A 23889-nucleotide genomic window follows, 5' to 3' on the forward strand; every position below is an offset into this window, starting at 1 on the left:
AAATATATTACAATAAAAAATACATTGCCCTAATCCCCTTCAAATGCTCTCCTTCAAAGGGGTAGCACCCAGCTAGTGCATGTGTATGAAGAAGAGCATGCCCAGCCCAGGCCAACCCAGTGGAAAGGTGAGCAGAGGATGAGGCCAGGAGGCCACAGGGTCAGCTATGCTAGGCTTGAAGGTCCCCAAAGAAGTGTGGCATTTCCTGGGCAGGTTTTGAGCAGAGAAGCAGTGTAATATGGCCACTGCTTTGGGAAGAGCCTGGCATGGTGAGGCCACACTTGCTGGTGGTGTGGACCAAGAGGTAGTGGAGGTGGAAGAGCTTGAGTTCAGGAACCAGGAAGATTGCTGACGGATATGATGCAGAGTGTGAGAGTGAGGAGACAAGGAGGGCGTCCCCTTAAGGGCAGGGAGGAAGATGCTGGGCCTGTCCTCACTCAAGACTGCAGCGAGGAGTGGGCAGTGGGGGCATGGGTACATTGTCACATGCCCAGACCTGCTCAAGGAGATGGAGGTGTAGAAGAGGTGTCAACATACATATCTACACTTGATCTTAGCCAAAAGGTCAAGAAGCGATTGACATACATATTTAAAGTTCAAAGCCAAGACACAAGTGTACATCTGGGCTTGAGGAGTGTCCAGGTGCAGTTTAAAATGATGGATGGAAGGCAGTTACTTAGGCCATGGGTGGGGATAGCAAGGAGATCTGCTTCAGGGTGCAGACATCCAGGAAGTTAGGAGGAACCAGCAAAAGCCTCTGAGAAGGAGTGGCCAATGCAGGGTGGGCAGACATAGTATCAGGGAAGGCGTGTGTAGACAGGACAGTGGTCACCTTGTTGAGTGGGAGTGACCCAGGCACCAGGAAAGTTGGCGGCACAGTCTGAGGATGTCCAGTAATGGTATGAATGCCTTACTGTGAGGCCTGAAGGGAGCAGGTCACTTGAAGGGGAAAGATGGTGGCCTGGTGCCCATGGCCTCTCCACCTGGATGGCAGATGGTCCCTATGTGTCTCCTCACTGGGGTAGTTGGCTGGGTGGTTTGCTCATACTACCCCAGCCCTTTAGGGACAAGGACAAGACAAGCTGTGTCCCCATGAGCCAGGGCCCAGAAGGGGGGCTGTCTGGGAAAGCAGAACCAGAAGTGACCAAGTGCCCTTTCTGTCTCCCTGGCTGTGTGTCACCTCTCCTGGACTCAGACAACAAGACTGGGAATTAGAGGGATCCATTGCCTCCTACCTACTGGAGGAAGCCACGCAAGACCGACGTTCATCCCGGACAACACTGTCCACTGTCCAAGGGCCACAGCATGACAGGGTGCTGGTGTCTGCTGGCGAGCACACGTGGACGATGCAGCCTGCAACCCAGAGCTCCCAGGCTGGCAGGGAAGAAGGTGTGCGAGCAGCCACCTTCCTGCAGGTGAGAGCCCTTCGGCACTGCTGGCCTCCAATTCAGCTCCTGGTTCGCATGTACTCGGATGGCGCCAGGTGTTTCCTGTCTTTCAGAATGGCAGTGGTGACTCCACCTCAGTAAGGTTGGAAGGTCTCAGTCCCCTTTCTGCCTCCTCCCCCTCTGCCAAGGGAAAGGAGGGTTTGTCTAGCGCTGCTGCCCTCCGTTCCTACACCCCACAGCTGAGTGGCTGTGGTGCGTGGAATGGGTCATGCGGGCTCTGAGTTACAGCTTGAGTGATCCAACAGCTGTGGTTTTGGTGTCTTTTTCCCATCGTGTTTCAGGAAGGGCTTTAGAGCCAGGAGAGCTGGGCACCAGGCTGAACCTGGCTTGAGTGGCCTGAACAAGCCACCGGCTCCCCAGCACTCTGCATCGTTGCAGAGTGGAGTGCTCTGGCAGATGGTCCCATCGTTGCAGAGTGGAGTGAGAGCAAGGCAGGGTGGAGTGCTCTCCAGCAGGGCAACCTCTGGGTCACAAGGTGGTAGAAGAGAATCAGCCCTGCTCTGTCCTCCTCTGCTGCACTGGCCCTGCCCTCTCATCTTCCTGCCTGCCCTCCTGCCTTTCCTGTGCTCCCCATCCACCTCTTTGCTCTCTTAACTCCCTGCAAGCCAACCTTCTCCTTCCCAGGTTCGCAGTCCCGCCTCGCCCCGCCCCCGTGCCCAGGCAGGGCTCCTCTGGCCTCCCTCCCACATGGTGCTCTGGAGTGAAACCTGGATACACTGTGGACGCATGACCGTGATCTCTGTGTTCTCAGATCCGCACTGCTGTTCTGTGCACTCGCACTTTGAGCAAGAGCATCCCCTCATGTTCTGCACCGTTTTTGGTTCTTTTCTCTTCTTCCTCATCCAGGAACTGTTTCCTATGCCTCTCCTTCCGTTTTTTTCTTCCCCTCCCCCGCCTCCCACTCTGAGCCGGGCCCTGGCTCAGCCTCGGAGGACTTCTAGACCAAGTTGTCTCCCCAGGGCTTCTGAGCTGCTGGCTGAACGCAGTCTGGAAGAACGTGGGGTTTTATTTAGAAACCTCCCTGCCAAGTGTACAAGGCGCTGTGCATTTTAACCATGGACCACCCGGTGCCCCTAGGCTCTTTCTTGGTACCCCATCCTGCCCCTCACAGGAGCAAGCGTGTGGCCCAGAGCACAGGGGATCTGAACCGGGTCAGTTCTGAATCCCAGGGGCGGAGAGGGAGTCAGGAGTGTTCTTTCCTGCAGCCCCACTGCAGGCAGTTCTTGGAGAGAAGATGAGTGGGAAGTGAGACAGAAGGTAGGAAAGCCAAGTTGGGCTTCTCAGCTGTCCTGGGTTATAAATGGGGACACTGAGGCCCAGTGGCTTTCTCCAGGGTCACATGATGAACAAGAGCTGGAGAGTCCAGGTGGCTTGGTTCTTAGTTCCACATTCTTACAGGCAAAATGAGTACGCAGGGTCACCACGCCTGAAAACTGAGACCTTATGGTTCCCTGGTCTGGGGACACTCAGACAGGATCTCTGTTGGGAGGACTGGCAGGTGTCAGGAGAATGATAGAGAGGCCAGCTGGAGGCCCTAAAGCCCCATGTGCTAGGGTTTCCATTGATTCTCTGAAAACAGTGACAAGTAGAGATGCCAGGCCACATGCGTCTAGTGGTGAATCTGAAATGACAACCCAGGCCATTCTGCTGGCAACCTGGGTTGAAATAGTTGAAGGTAGGCTCTTCTGTTTAGTTTTTTTTCAGTATGGGGGATGGAACCCAGGCCCTTGTGCATGCTAGGCAAGCGCTCGCCACTGAGCCCCCGGCTCAGCCCCTAGACTCTGCTCCTGTGATGGGCCCCTGTGCATGTGCTGAGAGCTTTCCTTTCTCTGGGCCAATCTGGTTGGACAAGGCTGCCCTGGGCCTGGCAGGAGTTTGAAGTCTGACTCACTCACTTCCTTACTCTTTCCCCTGAACAAGTTGCTCCGACCCTCTTTGCTGATCTCCTCAATGGGAAACAGGAGACTGACTGAAGGCATGAGGTTTGACCAAGTTATGGCAGGAATCACACACACGCACATGCACACGCACACACGCGGTGCCTGCAGAGGGGGCCACATGGTGGGTTTATGTTGTTCTTTGTAGAGGTCATATTCAGATGCACTCTCAAAAAGGGGTAGGTGAAGCACCTCATCTCCCTTTCACAGATGGGGAAACTGAGGCATGGGACATGCCCCCTTGGAAAGTGGTTCTTGGGGCCAGTTCACTGCATTCCAGGTCTGTGTTCTTTCTACTCAGGAACAGCCTGACTTAGACTGTGAAATTCCTCCCACAGCCACAGGTGGGGCTGCAAGGAGGCAAGAGCCTTTAAGGACAGGCCCTAGACAGGCACACAGGTTCCCTGCGGAGTGGCTTTGTCCCAGGAAGGAAAGCACTGAGAGTCCGCAGGACCGAGTGACAGGCAGCCTCTGATGCCTGAGCCTGGCCTTGCTCCTCAGGTTGGGCCTGAACAAATCACTCACCCTCAGGGCTATTTTTGCAACACACCCTTCAGTCTCCAGGGTATTTGCAAGTCCCAGGCCTCTTGTGCAGGGAACGTGGTTCTGATCGCTAGCTAAGGAAACACAGGAGTAGTTGTATTCTCAGAATTCTTATTTTCTGGAGTCCCTGGCCCAGAAGCTTGACAGAGCAGGGTGGAACCCCCACTGTTTCCCACAGGGACAGGCGGCCAGCCAGGCGAGTGGGCCAGCACCCGCCTGCTCCAGGGTGACTTTGACATGTGCCTCCAGGCCAGGGCCAGCACCTGCCTGCGTCCTTCTAGCCCAGTGGGACAGCCCCTGCAGCTGGTTTGGGAGCTAAAATTGTAGGCGCCTGATGTCACCAAGAGTAGGGCAGAGGCTGGGGCTGTGCGTGCTTCTGGAGGGGCACTCAGGCCTTGCTGCTGCAGCTGAACTGGAGACAGCCTCTTGGGTGTCCTGCTGGGGAGAGGCAGAGCGAGGGGCAGAGAGGAGCCAGGGAGGCAGAGCAGGCAGAATGGAAGGGGCCATGGGGGCTCTTGAGAGTGCACGAGAACAATGAGAGGGCCCGCTGCAGTGGACGACCCCTGGCTGCCCTGGTTCCTGGACAGCCAGGCTGGTGAGCGGAGGTGAGGATGTGGACTTTCATCACCCAGCTCCTGGTCACCCTGGTGCTGCTGGGCTTTTTCCTGGTCAGCTGTCAGAATGTGATGCACATCGTCAAGGGCTCCCTGTGCTTTGTGCTGAAGCACATCCACCAGGAGTTGGACAAGGAGCTTGGGGAGGGCGAGGGCCTGAGTGACGACGAGGAGACCATCTCCACCAGGGTGGTCCGGCGGAGGGTCTTCTTGAAGGTAACCACCAGGCTGGGGTGCCAGAGGCCAGGGCGGAGGGGACCCTGCTGTCCCGCGTGGACTGGGGTGGGGAAAATGCCCCTGAAGCCAGGAGCTGTGTTGCAAAAGGACCGGGAGGGCCTTCAAGGGTCAGACGTGGCACTGGGCACCAGGGCAGTGCATGGAGCCCCTGGTGCTCAACACAGAGCACAGCTGAGAAAGCTCGGCCGTGCTCTTGTCCTGTGTGTGTCACCAACCAGCTGAGGGGGTGTGGGTAAGTCACACACAGGACAGCTGTCCGTAGCTGTGAAGCTGTAAACTTGTAGCCCTAGTGGCTCCCTTGCCTCTGCTCTTGGGGCCTCCTCTGGGAGCTCACGGTCTCATCCTTATTGTGCTCACTCCGGGACATCGTAAGGGTCAAGTCCAAGAGGCTCCTGAGAGCCCAGGGCCATGTTGCCTCCAGCCTCCACAGCGAGCACTGCCCACACTCTGGGAGCCCCTGCGTGTATGATTTTCCTGCCTGGAGGTGGTGGAGGGACTTCCTTATGTGTGTCTGTTGCTACCACTGCTCTTTTATTCCCTCCTCCTCCACTCTTATCCCCATTTACCAACCTTGGATTCTTTTCTCCTTTCTCCAATACCAGGGGAACGAGCTTCAGAATATTCCAGGGGAGCAGGTGACAGAGGAACAATTCACAGATGAACAGGGCAACTTTGTCACCAAGAAGGTGAGTTCAGAGAGTCCCCCGAGCTGGAGACAGGCAGGAGGGAGCTGCACCATAAAAGGTATTGGGACTCAGCTCAAGGCAGGGTCTCATGGTGGCCCTTACAGGAGGGAACTCTGTGGTCCCTCCTTCTCTGTGGCTGGGACCGCCATAGCTCAGCAGGAATGGTGCCGGTGCTAGAGCACAGGCCTTCTGCAGTCAGACATCGTGTTCCTCATGGCCTCCTTGTCTGGCCTGACCTGAACACCTGTCCCCTACTCCAGAGGAACAGCCCCCAGGAACCACCCCATACCTAGTTCCACAGTGCCTGGCCCTGAAAACAGCTGTTGGGAGAAGAGTGTGCCTGGCCTCCCAGGCCGCCTCTGATAAGAAGAACCTGGATACTCCCTGAACTGTAGCTCATGTTCACACAGCAGACATGATTTTGCCTGACAGGGGTCAGCCCCACACTACCTAGAGCCATGGTGGGGGAGCAGAGGAGGACACTGTACTTGTGTCCTCGGAGTGCTGTCATGGGAGGAAGAGCAGACCACACAGTCCTCTTTCCTTTGTGTGATCAGGGACTGTGTCTCTTTACGTCTTCAGCTCCTACTTCTCAGCACTTGGCAGATGTAAAGGGGAGCTGGGTGGGCAAAATGGAATTCCTATAGACGAGAAAGAAATACCCCTGCCTGCGACGGTGGGTGTCCGCAGGGCAGAGGGAAATATTGTGGGCTCTCAGTAGAGGTCAGCGCAGTGGGACCCTGATCAGGAAGTGCAATGCGCAAGAACCCTCTGCGGACCCCAGGCTCTCCAACCTGGTCCAGGCATGCATAGGGTGATGGCAGCGGGGAGCAATCCCTTTCTGGGTCCCTTGGGCAGGGTTTACCACTCCATCTCTCACTCCTGCAAACATGCTCTTGCTCTACTCTTCCTGGGTGGCTTGACCACCTCCTTCCCTCTTCCTTCACTTTCCAGACTATCCGCAAAGTTGTTCGGCAGATAGACTCGTCTGGTGCTGATGAGACCCAGGAACATGAGGAGGTGATTGTTGGGGGCCCTGTGGAGGAGGACACTAGTGTGCTGGAAACTGACCCTGATTTCATTGCAAAACTCGACAAGGTACTGAGGGGGCTGTGGTCCCTGGAGGCCACTCTTCCAATGGATCCAGAGCGCTCACCTGTGCTTGTACCTCCACCCAGCTGGGTCTGCACCTGGTCTCCCTCTGTCACCTTCCTCCTTGAGGACAGTGTCCCGCCACCTCAATGCTGTCCATCTCCCTTCATTTCTCTATTTTTCTCTCCTCTCTTTGCATGACCTGTCCTGCTTTCTGTCCCTGCTGCTGTCTCCAGGTGGAGTTGAGAGGGAGTGGCCTACAGCCGGACCTGCTGGAGGGCAGGAAGGGGGCTCAGATAGTCAAGCGGGCCAGCCTGAAACGGGGCAAACAGTGATCTCAAGCCTCTCTCCTTGCAGTAGCCTCTCGGGAGGTAATGATGGTTTTCTCCTCCTTTCTGCATGGCGAGGTCCTGGTTGACAATGTCATGGATGCACCAGTCCCACCTGTGTCCTCTTCTCCCATTCCCAGCGTGATGCAAATGACCAACGGGATTCCCACTGCCCATCTAGCAACCTGCCTAGGGTCCTCATTAAGAAAACAGAGACAAGCCCGTCTCCCCCTACTTCTCAGGGAGTGTGTGAATGCATTTCGGTTTGTTGTCAGTTTGGTTCAGTTTGGTGTTTGTGTTGTTTGGATAGAACCAGGTTCTCAATCATGGTAGGCACGTGCTCTGCCACTGAGCTGCATGTCCAGCCTTGTACAGTTTTGAAACAAACAATGGTTTTTGCAAAGCACTCCAACAATCTAAGTAGTCATGGAAACCAAGCGGTGTAGCTGTAGAGGTTGGCAGCCAGAGCGCTAACTGTACAGGAGTATCTCGAGTGTGGGCTGTGATATTTCAGGAAGGGTCCAAGGCTTGGGGTTGGGCTGTTCTTTGAACTTGACCCCAACTGAAGTGCTGAGTATCCCCAGGCTTCCATGCCTTGCTGTTCTGTGAACCATGCTGCCCCTTTGCTTTCTAGGAAGGGACTAAGTTGACAGGCTCAGGGGCAGGTGGCACCTCCGGAGCATCAGGAGGGTCACTGGGGTTGGGGCTGGGGTTGGTGCATGGCAGAGGGGCTGGGGTGGTGGCAAGCAGTGCGTGCCATGATGTACAGTGATGGTCTCTAGCAGGAGGTGCTGTGCTGGGGGCTTCGGCCAGCTCTGATCCCAGCCTCCCTGAGGGATCCTGTACTGAGCTGCCCCGAGGCCCTTCCCTGTGCCCCACTCGGGGCAGCTCAGTACAGGATGCATCGGGGTGGGAATCAGCAGGGAGCAAGGATGCACTGTGACCCAGCACAGTACTGAGCAGGTTGGCACTTTCCTTGGGCAGGGTCTGACTCTGGGGCAGCAAGAAGCACTGAATTTCTGCATTCTGCAAAAAGCAGGGCCTGCTGCCTCCTGAGCTGCCAGAAGTGCTGACTTGAGGCTTCTCAACATATCTCAGCACTTGGGCAAAAAGAGAGGCCTGGCAGATGCAGTCAGGATAAAATTAGATCTGACTCCTCAGCAGCTTAAGCAGGTCACCGAATTAACCCCAGCACTACCAGGGGCCCTGATGCTATTGGTGTAGAAGGCTGTGATGAACTCCCTTCCTGTCCCAGAAGGAACCAGGAGGTGCAAATAATTGTAAAAAGCACAGTGGAAAGAAAAGTGCTCTTCTGCCTGATTTTTCTTGTAGTAGCAGCAGCAGCTTTAACTTTGAGCACCAGTTGAGCTGAGGTTCTACCAGTGTCCCTGATAGGCAGCCAGTGGCTAGGCTGGGGGAGGGAGGTAACTTAAAGTCTGTTTAATTTGCTGTAGATGATCTGTGAAGAGGTTAAAAGCCCCGGAGGGAACCAGGGACCAGGCCTTGAGTGAGTGTCAGGAACATGGACAGGCTGGCTCCAGACAGCACCAGGCCCTCTGCCAGTAAGAGGCAAAGGGACATATGTGGTGGGGACAGTGCTGAGCCTGGCTCCTCCCTACATCCTGAGGACCCAAGGGTGGCCCTCCCAGCCAGAGCCAAGGCCTAGAGAAGACAGCAAAGGGCTGCAGCTCTGATTCTTCCTGCTTCTCGTCACCAGCCCACAAGCAGGTATAGTCAGTTGATACACATTTGCGACTCTGCCCACTTGCTAAAATTTATTTGTAACCCAAAGCCACTGCTCAGCATGCTTTTGTGGTCATTCACAGACACACGCCCAGCAGCAAAAGCTTCCAGTTGCCCAATGGGCATGTCTTAGTGAGGCTGAGCAAGGCAGTGCCCTGTGCAGCTTTGGCCCTCATGCTGTAAACAAGTGTCCCTGTTGTGTCTACAGTGAATGACACTTTGCACATTCCCATGTTTTTTCTTGGTGATCTCACTATTGGAAATGATCCCAGTTAGTGCTGAGGAGCTGTCCAGTGTTGTTTGTGCAAAGAGAGGCTGCAGGACCCCTTCCAGGAAGAACTGTGTGCCCCTGGCAGGTGAATTACGGTGTTGCTCATGTGAGGACAGTGTTGATGAAGCGGCTGTGCACATTAAACACCTTATCTTTAAACAGAAGCACATAGAAAAGGTTATGTATTCATGGTGACAAAATTGTGACCAAGGTTCACAGGAACTTAGACTTGTATTTCGCATAAGAGCAGTGGTTGGGTGTTCACTAATTCATTGTCCACACACCTTGAGGAACAGGACTGCTGTGGATAATTAAGCCAACTGTATTTGTTTCAGAGAATGAAAGCTGGGATTTGGGGGGGGGTGAAGATTCAAGGCCTGGCTCCTCCTATTTCCAGGTTGTGTGACCTTAACAGGTCATTTAATATCCCTGCGCATATCTTTTCCCCAAGGGAGGATGAAACAGCGCCTTCCTAATGTGTGTTACACTGCAAGAAAAAAGCTTACAAGAGATTTAGCACGGTGGTAGAGTGCATACTTAGCACGTATGAGGCCCTGGGTTCAGTCACTGGCATCAAAAAAAAAGTTCACAAGTAATTCAGAGCACTGCTGTAAAGAGAAAACAAGAACATGCAGAGTCCGGTCTCAATCAATGGCAGGTTTTATGCGCAGTGGCACTCAGGGCAAGTCGATCAACCTCCCCAGCCTCAGGTCCTTTATCCACAAAGTAGCAATAATGCCAATATTTTCCTTGTAGGATGACTATAGAGATCGATAAGATTATGTTTGTGAAAGGGCTTTACACACTGTCAAGTTCCATCAACAACCCTGTGTGACAGTCATGGGCGAGTCTTGTTGAAGAGTGGGTTCCTGGGTGGGGGTGTAGCCCAGTGGTGGAGGGCTTGCCTTGTGTGTATGAGACCCTGAACACCTTCTGCAGAACTGGAAAGAAAAAATTGTGAATTACTGGTTTCTGCCCCAGTCATGCTGGATTAAAATTCTGGAACTCAAGATTCCACACTGATCTGCTCAGGCACTTTTTATGCATATTGAAAAGTGAATTTTTAGGACTCATTTGGCTTCTCCTTCCCAAATCTCCTGAAGCAAGGTGGCACAGTTGTGGGTTTATGTCCAAAGGGGAATTGGAATGAACAATGGCTTGCTGTTTGTGTAGGGGTAGTTCATGTAGGGCATGCCATCCTGGGAGGGCCCAGTGGACTCCCCTGCCACTCCCAGCTTCAGGGAGGCTTGGGCATCTAGACCTGGCAATCAGGGCACTTTCTAAAAGATCAATTTAACAAGCTGGAAACTGCTATTGAGTCAGATGTCATGGTTTGAAGCAGGTAGCAGAGGCAGTAGTTCTGCTTTGTGGCCAGTGTTAGCCACACTGTGGATGTCACTGGGTCAGAGTGGTGGGCAGAGGTGCTGCAGGACCTGGGGTCCTAGCAGCCTGGGCAGGCTCTCTTCATCATGCACGGCTCAGCCTTGAGGGACCCTCTAGAAAGCTACAGATGGAAAAAGGCTGCTGTCTTTCCTTGTTTTCCTTTTTAAGAAACACTTTCCTTTCAGTGTGGCTGTAAGACTTGCATTAGTTCTGACAATAGAATGTTTTGATAAGTTTAAAATTAAGCAGTAGTCTGGACAGGAGGACATGGAACAGGCACATTCTGGTCTATGTGGAGCTGCAGTCCACCCCTCACCCCAGCACCACGAGGACATCAGCGTTGAGGGCTGAAGGAGAGCGGGGACAGTGTGTGGACAGGGGCCACTGCAGAGAGAGCATGAGGGAGACTCTGACTGGCACAGCACCTGGAGTGGAAGGGGTGGTTTTCTGAGATTTGACAAGGCGAGCCCTTTCTGAGAGCAGGGCCGGGGCAAGGCTATGTCTGGAGCTGGAGGCCTGGATGAACCAGAGGCATGAGTCTGCATCCCGCCCCTGCACTGCAGGCTTGCTCCAGCTGCACCTAGGTCTGCTCCTAAATCCATTTATAACCTCCAAGATGTGAACGTCTTCCCCTACTTGAAAGTGGGTCTTAGCCAGGCATGGTGTCACACGCCTGTAATCCCAGCATTCAGGAGGTTGAGGCAGGGGATCATTGCGAGTTTGAGGCCATCCTGGGCTACAAAGTGAGTTCAAGGCCAGGCTGGACTACATAGTGAGACCCTGTTTCAAAAAGACAAGAAAGAAAGAAAGAAAGAAAGAAAGAAAGAAAGAAAGAAAGAAAGAAAGAAAGAAAGAAAGAAAGAAAGAAAAAGAAAGAGTGAGAAAGAAAGAAAGAGAGTGAGAAAGAAAGAAAGAAAGAAAGAGAGTGAGAAAGAAAGAAAGAAAGAGAGTGAGAAAGAAAGAAAGAAAGGAGAAAGAAAGAAAAAGAAAGAGTCTTTCACAACTGCAGGGTTCATTCAGCCCCTTTCTTGAAGACATGCTTAGCACTAGCATGGGCACTATGGTATCTGTTATTTCCCTGGCCCTACAGTCCAGCCAGGGAAATGCCAATGCTGACACTGAAAAGGAAAGAGAACAAAGACAGTAGCATTTCCAGAGAGCCCAGTAAATAGTTCACATGCCGAGAATGTCCATGGTCCTACACACGTCACAGATCTGGTAGGTCTTGCAAACGTTACAGTGGTCTAATGAGGGAGGTTCTGCCACCGACCTCCTTTCACAGGGCGGGAACCGAGTCCTGGAGAAGGTAAGCAACTTGACCATGGTCAGGCAGCAAGTATTGGCAGAAGCAGGATTTGAACTTCAGCAGTCTGGCTTCAGAGGCCCTGCTCTGGACCATCACACACTGTGAGGTGTCAACAAAAAGGTGGTGGCATCCAGGGACAGCTGCGGAAAGGGTACCCTGAGGGCCTGGCAGGACTCTGTGGGGGGGACAGTGGGTCACAGCCTTCCAAGGGAGAATGGAGGCCACAGGCAGAGAGAGGGGATGCGGGGTTCAGAAGGTGGCCCCTCAAGGTGACAGCCCATCAAGCCGCAGCAGCAGAGCTGCCTGGCTCTAGGAGAAGCACCCCCACTCACTGGAGCTCTCCAGTCAAGCTCTTCCTGGTTACAATCCCACAATCCCAAGACCACTCTGCTCAGAGACAGCTCTCCTCCCTCAGAATGACTTGCTGCCTTTCTGTGTCACTTCCAACCCTACCCAGGGGCTGTTGATGCCTCTTCCTCCTCTTCCTTCTCTTCCATCCTCCCTAGATCCCCGCATACAGAATCTTGAGAGCCTGGTCTTGAAAACATGGAGTTTTCTGACCAGCTGGAAGGATGAGGCCTGGGGATAGGAGAGGGACTTGCTGTGAATCTCAGCCTAGGACCTGCCATGTCCAGGGAAAATTCTCCTGTCTCTCCAGAGAAGACTCCTCTGGAGCCCTGAGCCCTAGAGGCCAAAGTACTATCTGCTCCACCTCTGGGTCCCCAGGAGAGGCACACAGCAGACCTGAATCCTTGATGGCCAAAGCGGAATGAGCATATAAAGACTGCACTGGCTGGCCTGGCCTCTTTCTCAGAGTCGGCCTGAGCTCATGGAATGGCTCTTTTCTACAAGGAGGGTCCAGCGGCCTTCTGCCTGTTCTTGGGGTGCAGCATGCAGCCCTCTCCCTAACCCTACTCAGGTTTCCAGGGTAGTGGCCTCTGGGCAGGTAGCAGGGATGGACAGACAGGAGTTAAGGAAGGCCCGAGGGTGCAGCAGAGCACCCTTCAGTGCAGCTCCTGCTTGGGGGCCCTGTCTCAGCAGCCAGTACCAACCTCCATATTTGGAGTTTTTGCTAGGAGTTGTACCTTTAAATCCTAAGTGACTCTTTCTTTGTGTCCCGCAGGATCACACCTCGACACCCAACCCCTGACTCCATACACTCTGCCATGCACACAGGAGGAGTGCTGGACCCGAGGGCGACAGAGCGCTGCCCATGTCCCTCTAGGCTCCCAGCATGACCTCTGTGAGGGCTCCTTTAGTCTCCTACCGCATGAACGACTGGCTGTAGACTGCATGACCTACAGTCTGCAATCCTGCCCCAGCGACTGCGGGACTCGGGGATCTGTCTGCTGTCGAGGAGGGGAGAGGAGAAGGGGAGGGGACACGTGAAAGGGAGAGTGGGCGAATGCAAAGGGCTCTTTCCTGGCTGGGGATGGTTTGGGTTTTTTTTTTTTAATTGTTTTGATTTTTGACTTCGTACAGGGTACATTTTTTTCAACTTTCATCTGTAAAAAGTCTATGTGGGCTTCCTGGAAAGAAAAAAAAAACTAGGCATGAAATCAAGTTAGCACCTCAATCCCGTGTCCATCAGCGTGGCCTCTGCACTCACCTCCATTCTGTGTGCCACTCTTCCGGCCCAGGGGCCAGCCCCACACCAGGACCCCCATGGGCGCCTGCCCCTCTGGCAGCCACACACTGAGTTCACTGCGGCCTCTGAAGCTGTGTGGACCCAGCTGTGGATAAACTGGGATGTCTTTTCTTTTCTCTCTCTGCCAGTTTCAGTATTAATCATCTTCCAATGGAAAAATCATCACCCTGAGCTTGTATTGGGGTCCTTTGCATTAGGGGTTTAAGGGTCAGAAGCGAGGACCCCTGGCTTAGCTGAGGGCTCAGGAGCCAGGGTGGGGGAGCGCAAAGGTCAGCGGGAGAAGGGCCGGTGGATGCCCGGACCGCACCAGCATGACCATAGAGAAGAGGTTTTTCTAGATCTTCAAGCACTTCTACCATAGTCCGTGTCCAAAGTGTAAACTGTACAGTAATCAGCCTTGTGTATATGAAAAACAATAAATACTATGCAAACCACTAGAAACACTTAGCAGTACTCCGAAGCACTAACAGCTCAGCTCCCGGACTTCTCCGGCCTGCGGGAGACGGAGCTACAGGCTTTCAGTGAAGGAGCAGGAGGATAGGGCTAGTGAATGTAGCCGCCAGCCCCCAGCTCTCCCGGAGCCAACTTGGTGCTCGAAGTCCAGGCAGCCCGCAGGCTGGGGCGGCAGGTGGGCCGGGCTCAGCCCTCGCCCGGCGGGAAGGACAGCGGGCCGGGTGCGCGGGTGCGCAGGCAGGAGCCCCGGGAACAGCCTTAACGCCCCGGCGCCTCCGGCGAGGGCCCCAATCAGCACAACGCGGCCCGCGCGCCCGCCCGCCTGCCTGGAGGGGGCCCGCAGGCTGTTTTCGCGCTCCGCGGGCCCGCACCTTCCTCCCGGCCGCTCTGGGGCGTCCTCGGGACACCCCTACACTTTCCAAGTAGCACAGACGCCTCGGCCCGGGGCCAAGCCTGGAGCCCAGCTCACGCCTTCGGGCGGCGCCTCCCGGCCAGGGGCGTTCCCGGCCGCCGGGCGGGGCCGGCTTCTGCTTTGTGGGAGTGAGGGAGCAAAAAGGGCGCCCGGGAGAGGAAGTTCCGGCTCGTCCCCTGCTCCGGCAGGCAGACCCAGCGGCCCGGCCTCGCAGGCTCCCTCTGCGCAGTGCACGGCCCGCAGTGCACGGCCGGGACGGCCAGGCCCGGCCGCAGCGCGGTGTCTGGAGCAGCGGTGCCTCTCAGGCCGAGACGGCCGAGACGGCCGAGACGACCGAGGCCGGACGATGGGCAGAGCCTGTACCTTTCGCTCCCGGGCCGCGACCTTCCTGCGCCCCCGCGGCCCAGCCCCGCTTTGGCTCCTGCTCCGTCTGGCTTGGCTGCTTGGCCCGCCGGCCCGGCCCCTGGCGGCTTGGCTGTGCTCCGCTGCTAGTAGGAGCTGCGTAGGGGAGGACTTTGGGATCTCCACTCGACGCCTAGAGAATGCTGCAGTCTGCACATTAGACGCTTTTTAGAAGTTTTGAAATGACCTTGATTTTTTAATTGTTATGAAAAACGAATCGTTTCTGGACTCTCCCACACGCTCTGTTCCTGGGAGAACACCCGCCCCACCCACTCTGATGTATAGACCATTGTCCCTACACCAGCTGAACAAATGTCACATTAATAAAGAAACCGACTCATGGCGCAGCCGGCCATCTCTCCTTCCTGGTGCGTCCTGCAGGGTGCCGGGTGCAAGGTGCCGCGCAGGAGTGAAGTTTGGGTTGGGCAGTAGAGGGCCCAGGGCTGGGATAGAAGGAAGCTTGTACCCCAGGCAGCGCTCCTCCTCCCGGAAGCCTGGATTGCCCCATAATGAGGACGGGAAGAGGGGCGGGGAGCTGGTGTCCGCAACTCCGGGACCCGGCTCTCTGGGAGGAGCCCGGCTTACCTCCACTCAGCACGCCGGAAGCTGCCCTGGCCACACAGAACGACCAGCCCTGCCCTTAACTAGCTGGGCACCCACTGGCCTGTTTCTCCAGCTGCCAAATGGAAGAAAGTACTGTATTAAGTGGCCGCTGAATTCTTCCCACTGCTATCCTGGGATTCCCAGACACAACCATTTTGTCAACCTTGACATGAAGTAGAATGAATCGTATTTCATGATTTTCTTCCTCAGAAGTTTCTATCTTTAAGGAGTGCCCAAGTTATAGTTCCAAGGTCCCCAGAGCCAGCTTCTCCTAGGACCCACAAGGCCCCAGTCAGTGGTCACCCACTGTGTCCATGTGACCCAAAGGACAACAAATGCATTTCTACAACCCCACTTCCAGGGGTAGGGAGCCTTGGGACTCAGCTAAGCTGCTTACCACTAAGCCGAGTTAGACACATAAGAAAAGTTTTCTTCACTTTAATTTAAAAATTAAAGCAGCATCTGCACACTTTTTGGAAGTCTTTCTTGGGTTACCTGAAATCATCTATGCCACACAAGAGGGGCTCAGAGTCCAGCTCTGTGGGAGAAAGGGGCTCCCCTGGCCCTGGGCCGAGATGCCAGCAGGGCCTCTTATTCCCCACTGCCAAATCCCAGACCCAGGCTAGCAAAGTCCCTGCAGAACCCGTGGCCCAGTCAGGACAGCTCTGAGGCCATCAGACAGAGGCAGGGCAGTCACAAGACATTTTTGTCATTGTGTATGTTCAGGCAAGGGGTACACCTGCTTGTACTTTTAGAGAATAACTTCAGGAAAGAATGCAGGACACAAAACAAAAATTACACCAGTTCCTAGAAAGCAGGTACCCTGTACCTCAGTTTCCCTGACTGTAAAACAACAACTTACCCCAGCAGTGCTTTGTATGCTATAAAAATTCAGTGAAGAAAAGCAGTATGTGGGAGCTCTGAGTTTCACACCTGTCCCAACCAAGTGCCCAGCAGCATCAACCCCAACCAAGTGCCCAGCAGCATGGCTCCACTACTGAGTCAGGGACATCTCAGCATCAGAGATTTCACGCCAGACAACACTGTCCACTGCCCCAGCAGAGACCTGTATGCCGAAGCGATTCTAGCAAAATGAGTCAGGAAAGGCTGCCCCACGGCAGAGAGGGCAACCTCTCAGGGACAGTAAGTAGGAAGATGCACCCTCTCCAGAGCTGCCTCAGTTGCCCACTCTGACTCAGTCTGCCCAGCAGGCCCCCACAAGGCTCTAAGTCAGGATAGGGGGCCCCCCACAAGCAGGCATCCCATTTTACCCCCCTTACCTGATCCAGGCACTCAGGAGGAAAGGGAAGCAGGCTGGGGCCTCAGCCATGCAGAGAGAAAGGCTGGGACAGCTCAAGCCAGGCACCCCTGAACCTGGCCTCCTTACTCCAGGGAGCAGCTGCAGAGAAGCCTCCAGGGACCTCAGACACCCACCTTCTCTTAGGGGCCTCTGGCAACAAGCAGAGCTTCTAGAGCTCATTCTTTCTTCTTTCTCTGCTTCTTACACACACACACACACACACACACACACACACACACACACAGGCTGATTTTACAGTCAATCTTTCAAAGTGCAATTTGTCTAGGAAAAGCCAATGTGAGGCCCGTGTGGGCTCCGACCAATGGCAACGCGGCTCACCCAGCTCAGCCAGTCTCTGCTCCGTATTCTAATGGGCCATATCTTTATCAGGGAAATGTCCCTTCTCTGAACTTCAACTTCTCATGGAGGATCCCCAGACTCAGAAGCAGAGGAGGGGGCTGTGCTGAGCTTGGGCAGGACCCTGGCCAGGCCAGGGCAGGCAAGAGGGAAGGAGCGCTGGGTGCCGGTGGCACCTTCCTGGGGGTCGTTGACGAGGGTGCCTGGCGACCAGATTCTTTAGGTGCACTCAGAGGATCAGGCAGCTTCTGACTCTCCAAACCTGCCATGACACTCGGGGCCAGAGCCTGGCATCTCAGGCTGTAGGAGCCTGGATTTGGGTTTCTTGCTTCCCGCTGCCTGACCTGGAGATCATGGAGTCCAACCTGCAGGGGACCTTCCTGCTGAACAACACACCGCTGGCCCAATTCTCAGAGATGAAAGCTCCCGTGTGTCAGTACTCCATGCAGAACTCCTTCTACAAGCTCAGCCCCCCGGGGCTGGGCCCCCAGCTGGCTGCCGGGACCCCCCATGGAATCACGGACATCCTCAGCAGGCCAGTGGCCACGCCGAATAGCAGCCTCCTTTCCAGCTACCCCCACATGGCCAGTTTCAGTGGCCTTGGCTCCCAGGGGGTCTACTATGGCACCCAGGTGGGTAATTTTCCCAAGTCTGGGAACGAGTACCCCACGCGGACCCGGAACTGCTGGGCAGACACAGGCCAGGACTGGCGCAGCGGGCGGCAGTGTGGTGACGGTGAGTACCAGGCAAGCCCTCCCAGCTCTCTTGAACTGAGGGGGCCACCTCCCCTAGCCTGCCCAACTTGGACACAGGTATACACGGAACCTCCCCTCTCCCATCCCACCCAACCGTGCCATGCACAGCTGTCTGACCCCTGCCTCAGCCCACCTGACCCACCTTAGCACGTTCCTGGGGACACAAGAAGACCACATAGCCCACCCACACATGTGGCATCCAGCTGCAGCCCCTCCCTACTATGCCCAGAGCCCTTGCCACCTCTAAAGGGGACAGTTGCCATAGTGTCAGCTTTCCGAAGAGCCTACTCACACCTGGAATCATTCAGAGCCCACTGAGGTCCTGCCTGGGAGAAAGGAACCCCCTTCCCACCCTTGCCCTGGGGTTAATAGCAATAGGAGGAGCAAACAGTCTAGCTCCGGGAACAACAGCTGAGCCAGATAAGGCTTGGGAAATCCTCATCCCACTCACCCCTAGCCTGGGCTCTCAGAGAACTGGAGGCCCAGGTCCAGTCAAGGAGCAGAGGTGGGGCAGGAACATATACAGGCAGGCAAGGCCTACCCAGAGGGACAGGGAGAATGACAGTAGCTTCCAGAACTATCCCTGTGCCACCAAAACTGTCCCCAGATCTGACAACGACAGGAACTCCTCCTGAAATAGGAGCCTGAAGCCAACCATGGAAACATCTGTCCCTGGACCTGCTGTGACACACTGGAACCTATTTTACAGCCCCATTTTGGGGATGCTTTAAATCTCCAGCTGTCTCCCCATTACCTCATTTTCTCCTTGCCACAGCTCCACACCGTCTTTACCCTTTCTTCTTCAATGCTGAACACACACACACACACATGCACGCACTCAACAATGGCTCAGACAGTCAGTGGTGAATTAAGGCGTGAGAGCCTCAGTCTCCCTGCCTGTTGCAAGAGGAGATGGGATGTGGGTTGCCAGACATGTAGGGATTCTGCTTCCTGTGAGCCCTGTAGTTCCCAGCTCCTTCCTGAACAGGTTGCCCTGGCAGACAGGATTCAGGTCAGGTGCCCTGTGTCATCATGGCCGTGCAACAGGGAAGTAGGCCCTGGGACTGGAGACTTCTTGTTTTCAAAGAAACAGGAAACTGGGGTCCAGGATGGAGGAAGTAGGGAGGAATCCAGGCTCCTGGGCCATGGTTGTGGATGAAGGGTGCCAATCCTGGTCTTGGCATGAAGGGACAGACTTGTCTCGGTGTCTTGCAACAGAGAGGAAGTTTCTGCTGTCCCTGGGGGAGGCAGCAGCACTGAGCAGTGAGAACAGTAGACAGAAAGGCGTGAGCCTGAGTAGCTAGAGGCTGGGTGGCTGCCCTCTTCGGGCCCTGTTGTCTCAGACACGGCAGAGGTCACAGTCACTGTTACCTGTGCCCTGTGGCAGAGGCAGGACAGGGCTGGCATTCTGCAGGCAGGGCTTGGTGCCCCATCCTTGCTAATCTGCTAACCCACTTCCCTCCCGCCTGCCAGCCCCAGACCCCCTGAGTGACAGCGTCCACAAGAAGAAGCACACCCGGCCCACCTTCACAGGGCACCAGATCTTTGCCCTGGAGAAGACCTTTGAGCAGACCAAGTACCTGGCTGGCCCCGAGAGGGCGAGACTGGCGTACTCCTTGGGCATGACCGAGTCACAGGTCAAGGTGAGTCTATGTGAGAGAAGGTGTGTGCCTTGCAGAGAAGCCCCTGTCAGAGACAGCACAGGGAGGCCACTCCCAGCTCCTTGAGCTGTGGGACACCAACCTCACGCTTTCCCTACCTCTGCCAGAATCCCTGCTGCAGCAGCAGTCTCTTCACCAGATTAGAAATGGATTCTGCTTGATCCACCTGACAGCAAAGGAAACTGGCCTCAGTTTACCAATTTTTAAAATGATGGTGCCTCCTTCCACTCACCCTCCTTGAAGGGTGGTGGAATGGACATCAGATGTAAGTGGCCGGGTGGCCCCCATGAAGGGTTAGGAGGGTAGACAAGTTCTTTCTGCTTGACACTAGACTGCCTTAGAGACACCATTGAAGGAAGCCAGAAGCCACCGGCTCAGGCTTCCAGCTCAGGTTTGGGATCGCAGGTTTCTGGACGGATCCAGGGCAGATTGGGACCCAGGTCTGGGCTTTGCACAAGTTACCAGCCTCTGGGACCAGCTCCTCGGCCAGATTCCTCCAAGTGTGAAGGTTGATGAACAGAGCAGAGGAAACAGCATGGCCCCTCTTGCGTGTTTTTCTGTCTCTAGATATCTGCAGGCTTCAGCTCTCTCAAGCAATGTGCATGTTATTAGGAGGAGACCACTCATGAAGTTCAGTGAGGGGCTTCCAAGCTAAAAGAGGAGAGACGGTTATTTCATTATTTTAATCTTATTTGTTTCAGTACTGGGAGTGGAAGGCAGGGCCTCTTGCATGCTAGGCAAGCGCTGTCCCTGAGCCACAACCCTGGCACAGAGGACTTCTCCGCACCCACTGCTGTGTAGCAGCACCCAGCCTAAGCCTTCCCACCCTTCCGCCCGGGGTCTTTCAACATCTCCTAACCAAGGGCCCCAGACAGCAAAGGAGGAGGAGGGGACCCCGCCGGGTTGCAGCCAAGCCGAAAGGACTGCGGTGCCCCAGCGATGCGCCCCTTGCCGTCCCGCTCCCCATGAAGCCCCTGAGGTCCCTGCGGGAGCAGGGTTCCCCTAGCCCTCGCCGGGCGCCCCCGAAACGGCTTGCTGTTCCCGGTAAGGCGGCCCTCTCGCCCCAGGTGTGGTTCCAGAACCGCAGGACCAAGTGGCGCAAGAAAAGCGCCCTGGAGCCTTCCTCCTCCACCCCGCGGGCCCCGGGGGCTGCGGGCACTGGAGGGGACCGCGCCCCCTCGGAGACAGAGGACGACGAGTACAACAAGCCCCTGGACCCCGACTCGGACGACGAGAAGATCCGGCTGCTACTCCGCAAGCACCGCGCCGCCTTCTCGGTGCTCAGCCTAGGCGCGCACAGTGCGTGAGGCTCGGTGCGGTCCTGTCCTGCCCTGCCGAGCCTGGCTGCCCTTCCCTCCCGCGCGCCTGGCAGCGGAGAGGCTGGAAGCCCCGGGGAGGAGAGGGGCGGAGGACAGGGTGACCACGCACACGCCTCCCGGGGAGGGAGACCTGCACACCGCCAGGCACGGAGACGGCTCTGCCACTGGGAGGCTTGAAGGTGGGCCCAGGACCTGCTGCTGAGACCCCAGGTGGGGGCCGCCTGCTGGGAACCAGGGGACAGGGCAGGGGCCAGAGGCGGAGAGGTGGAGCTGCTCTCCAGGAGCATTCCTCTTCTGGGTGCAGGATCAGTCCATCCCATAATCTAGGCTGCACAAAACCACCTCTGCAGAGCACGTGGGTCCAACCTTGACCCCCGCCCCCACTGAGCCCTGAGCTGCAGGGTCTTCCTCCCCTCTGTCCACCTTATTCTCGCGGGCTGGAAAGGGGAGGTTGCACAGTGGGCTGAGAAAGGAGGAGAGATCCTAGAGCGATGCCCTGCCTGAGAGTCCCTGGGCACCCCATGTGCCCAAGGACAGGAAGGCCCAGGACAGGAGAATGCCCTGAGGGGAAGGGAGAAGAGGCTGGGAGGGCCCCAGACACCCTGCTTCTCCTGCTGGAGCACCAGACAGGGAGAATGGCAGGGAGGCCCCAGACAGACTAGCCCCCTTTCCTGGGATCACCCTTTGGCCTGGGGGTGGAGCTGCAGCCAGTGGAAGGCACCAGCACAGGTTGTCTTCTACACCCCAGGTGACAGGAGCTACTGGCAGGTGGGGTGGGTGGGCTGGGGGAGGTGGATGGGGCTGGCCACACAGGAGTGCACCCCAAAGGGGCCATGAGTCAGCCCATCCTCACTGGCTTTAAAAATACCACGAGTACAAATAAAAGTCCCAGAAACCTTGCCATGGCTCCTGCATTTTTGTGGAAGGAATAAGTCACAGCATGGGGTGGAGGTGCCCAGCTGTGCCAGCTGTGGGGTAGCTGGTGTCCTGACTCCCAGGTGCAGTCAGCCCAGCTACAGCTGTCACTGATGGTCACATGACCAGACCAATCTCCATCTCACTGGTGTGTGCTAGGCACAGTTCCATGTGCCAAGAAAGCTAAGACAAATTCAAGGTGTCCCTGACCTCCAGGAATTCTTGGCCTAGGGGGAAATTATTTGTAGGCCACTCAGGCACTAGGAAGAAGCTGAGGTGGAGCGTGGAGGCACTAACATGACTTGGACACCTACTAACTTCTCCTGGGTGGAATGCCTGGGCTGTCCCCAGTGGCCCCTCTAGAAACCTAGGAGGTCCATATTCCTTTCAGTGCATGGGTGTTATGTTTACTTCTGGATGTCCCCCAAGAGCCTCACACGCTCATAGGTGAGGCTTTTGAAGGTAACTGAATCACAGTGCAACATAGCTGACTTGATTTATGAGGCTCAGAAGTTCCTATATCAAGTCACAGGAGTAGGAAGAGGCCCTTCCAGGACAGTTTCTGAGGCCTCGCATCTCCTGCCCTGGCAGCTCCCTGGTGGGCTATCCATTCTTGAGACCTTAAGGGCACAGGGATCTGTGCTCACACCCAAGGCCCAGGAGCTGAAAACAGGGCTGACCCCATGACTGTGTGCATACCGCCTCCCCATCTCAAAGGCTCCCAGGGCAGGAGTGTCCAGGCTGTAGGGCAGCTCAATAGGGAACAGAAGGAGCCTCTTAGAAGGGGAGGCAACCCCTTTCTGTGAGCCCTTTAGTGGTCCCAGATGATGGGACAGGAAGAAACAGACTGCTTTGAGACTCTAACCCACACTCTTCCAAGACTCTCCAGCTTAGCAGGTGGCCCTCCTCCTCCAGAGGAACAGCATGTAGGGATGGAGCACTCTCCATCTCTCTGTGCCCTGCCAGGGCAGGCAGGGCCTCTCTGAGCCCCAGGGGGGAGCTTGCTGCTCACTAGGCTGTCAGGAGGTGCGCCCTGCAGTGGGTGGGCAGTCAACCAGAGAATTCATGAACAGCCCAGGCTACAGAGGAGAGATTCCGGTAGACCTGAGAGCCACGGACATACACAACAGACAACCCCTTGGGAGGCCATGGACCTAATGTGGGTTCAGCATCACCTGAATGGAAGTAGATGCCTGTGACATTTTACAAATGTGCTTGTTTCCTTTTATTTTTAAGCATATGACACTCTTAACTACTTATTACAGCAATAATTCTTGCGTGTCTGATTCAAGTCGTTTGGAGTTAGTATTAAAGCAGAGTGACAGTGAAGAGAACAGTCTATATAACCTCCCTCCTCTTGGCCTCAAGAGCTCTAGAACAGCTGAAGTGGTGTTTGGAGACCACCACGAGTGGGAGCCTGGGAGCAGCAGGCTGATGGCTGCATATAGGGAGTGGTGTGCAATATTCACTCACCTTTCCAGAACGAGCCTGCGTTTCAAGTCCTGATCGGCGGCAGGGAAGGATTTTACCTGTATTTTGATGGGAGGAGTTTAGTCCTGACAGATGGCAGCCTGCACCTCATGAGCACAGAAAAGTTACACAGGAATAATATGCACTACATTGTGCAGCAGCAGTGCTCTCAGCTCAGTAAAATATGCGCAGAAAAAGGCGAGGACGTCAAATTGAAGCCTGTGGGCATCTGATGTGCACCTCTTACAGCACAGCAGGAGTCAGATGGCCAGAGTTGCTCCTCCTGTTGTGAGAGGATGGGACCGGGCCCACAGCTGGGAGTGCCTTTAAGCCTGCTGATACTAGACTTGGATGACAATAGTGTGAGAGTGTAACTCCCAGTTCGGCTCTCCAAGACCCCTCCCCACAACAAGAGAAGCCCAGCCAGACCCTCTCCAGACCCACACCTTAGCCTGTCAGTCAGCACCTTCCCACCTGGGCAGAGTCCAGCCTCCCTAGGCAGTCCAACTGGTTTACTAGTCTTCACTTCTGGTGAGGAAACAAGATAAGACACTCCCAGCACCTTTGGTGAAGGAATCTGGCTGCTGTCCACACTGATACTGGCCCTGAGGAGTCAGTGATGGTCTGGTGCTTTTCTCTATTACCCCAGTGGGGAGTTCATGCCTGGTTGGGAGACAGGATTTTGACACTGCTTCTGGTGTCACATGGTGTCACAAGTAGGTGTCCAAGTCATGTTAGTGCCTCCACGCTCCACCTCAGCTTATCTTGGAATTGTGCCCATTGCGCCAAACATGAAGCCTGCAAGTTTCCCATGAGAGTGGCACCCCGCAGGTCTCATGCAGCCACTTCTATCTCTTGACGAATGAGGTACCAGCTTTCCCTGTCATCATTACAATTACTTGATTGTTTCACCCAAATGGCAAGGCATAGCAAAGGCTACAAGCTAAAAGTGGCAGCAAAGGGGAAAGCTATTTGGGAGGCTCAGATTCACACATACAGTGCATG

At 55.3% G+C, this 23889-nt stretch overlaps 2 protein-coding genes across 7 annotated transcripts in view; both read left to right on the plus strand.

The window, feature by feature from the left end:
* Ank1 (ankyrin 1, erythrocytic) overlaps nt 1-13680 on the plus strand; it is a 188619-nt gene extending 174939 nt beyond the window's left edge. Inside the window, exons 40-44 of one of the 6 annotated variants that reach the window (XM_013507730.1) lie at nt 1196-1415; nt 5382-5465; nt 6420-6485; nt 6794-6928; nt 12713-13680. In XM_013507730.1, coding sequence (XP_013363184.1) covers nt 1196-1415; nt 5382-5465; nt 6420-6485; nt 6794-6892 — 469 coding nt within the window. In that variant the 3' untranslated portion in view covers nt 6893-6928; nt 12713-13680. Of the gene's footprint in view, nt 1-1195; nt 1416-4244; nt 4759-5381; nt 5466-6419; nt 6564-6793; nt 6929-12712 lie in introns of those variants that run through there. The other 5 variants (XM_005410521.2, XM_013507731.1, XM_005410523.2 and 2 more) reach the window with 5 other exon arrangements.
* Nucleotides 13681-16846: 3166 nt separating this feature from the next.
* On the plus strand, nt 16847-21241 carry Nkx6-3 (NK6 homeobox 3). Its single transcript, XM_005410525.2, has 3 exons — nt 16847-17499; nt 18993-19162; nt 20248-21241. The coding sequence occupies exons 1-3, from the start codon at nt 17118-17120 to the stop codon at nt 20485-20487; spliced, it is 792 nt and encodes a 263-aa protein (XP_005410582.1). The 5' UTR covers nt 16847-17117; the 3' UTR covers nt 20488-21241.
* Nucleotides 21242-23889: the final 2648 nt, after the last annotated feature.

This window comes from Chinchilla lanigera, unplaced genomic scaffold (genome assembly GCF_000276665.1).
Source record: "Chinchilla lanigera isolate Chin_1 unplaced genomic scaffold, ChiLan1.0 scaffold00135, whole genome shotgun sequence".
Taxonomy (NCBI): domain Eukaryota; kingdom Metazoa; phylum Chordata; class Mammalia; order Rodentia; family Chinchillidae; genus Chinchilla; species Chinchilla lanigera.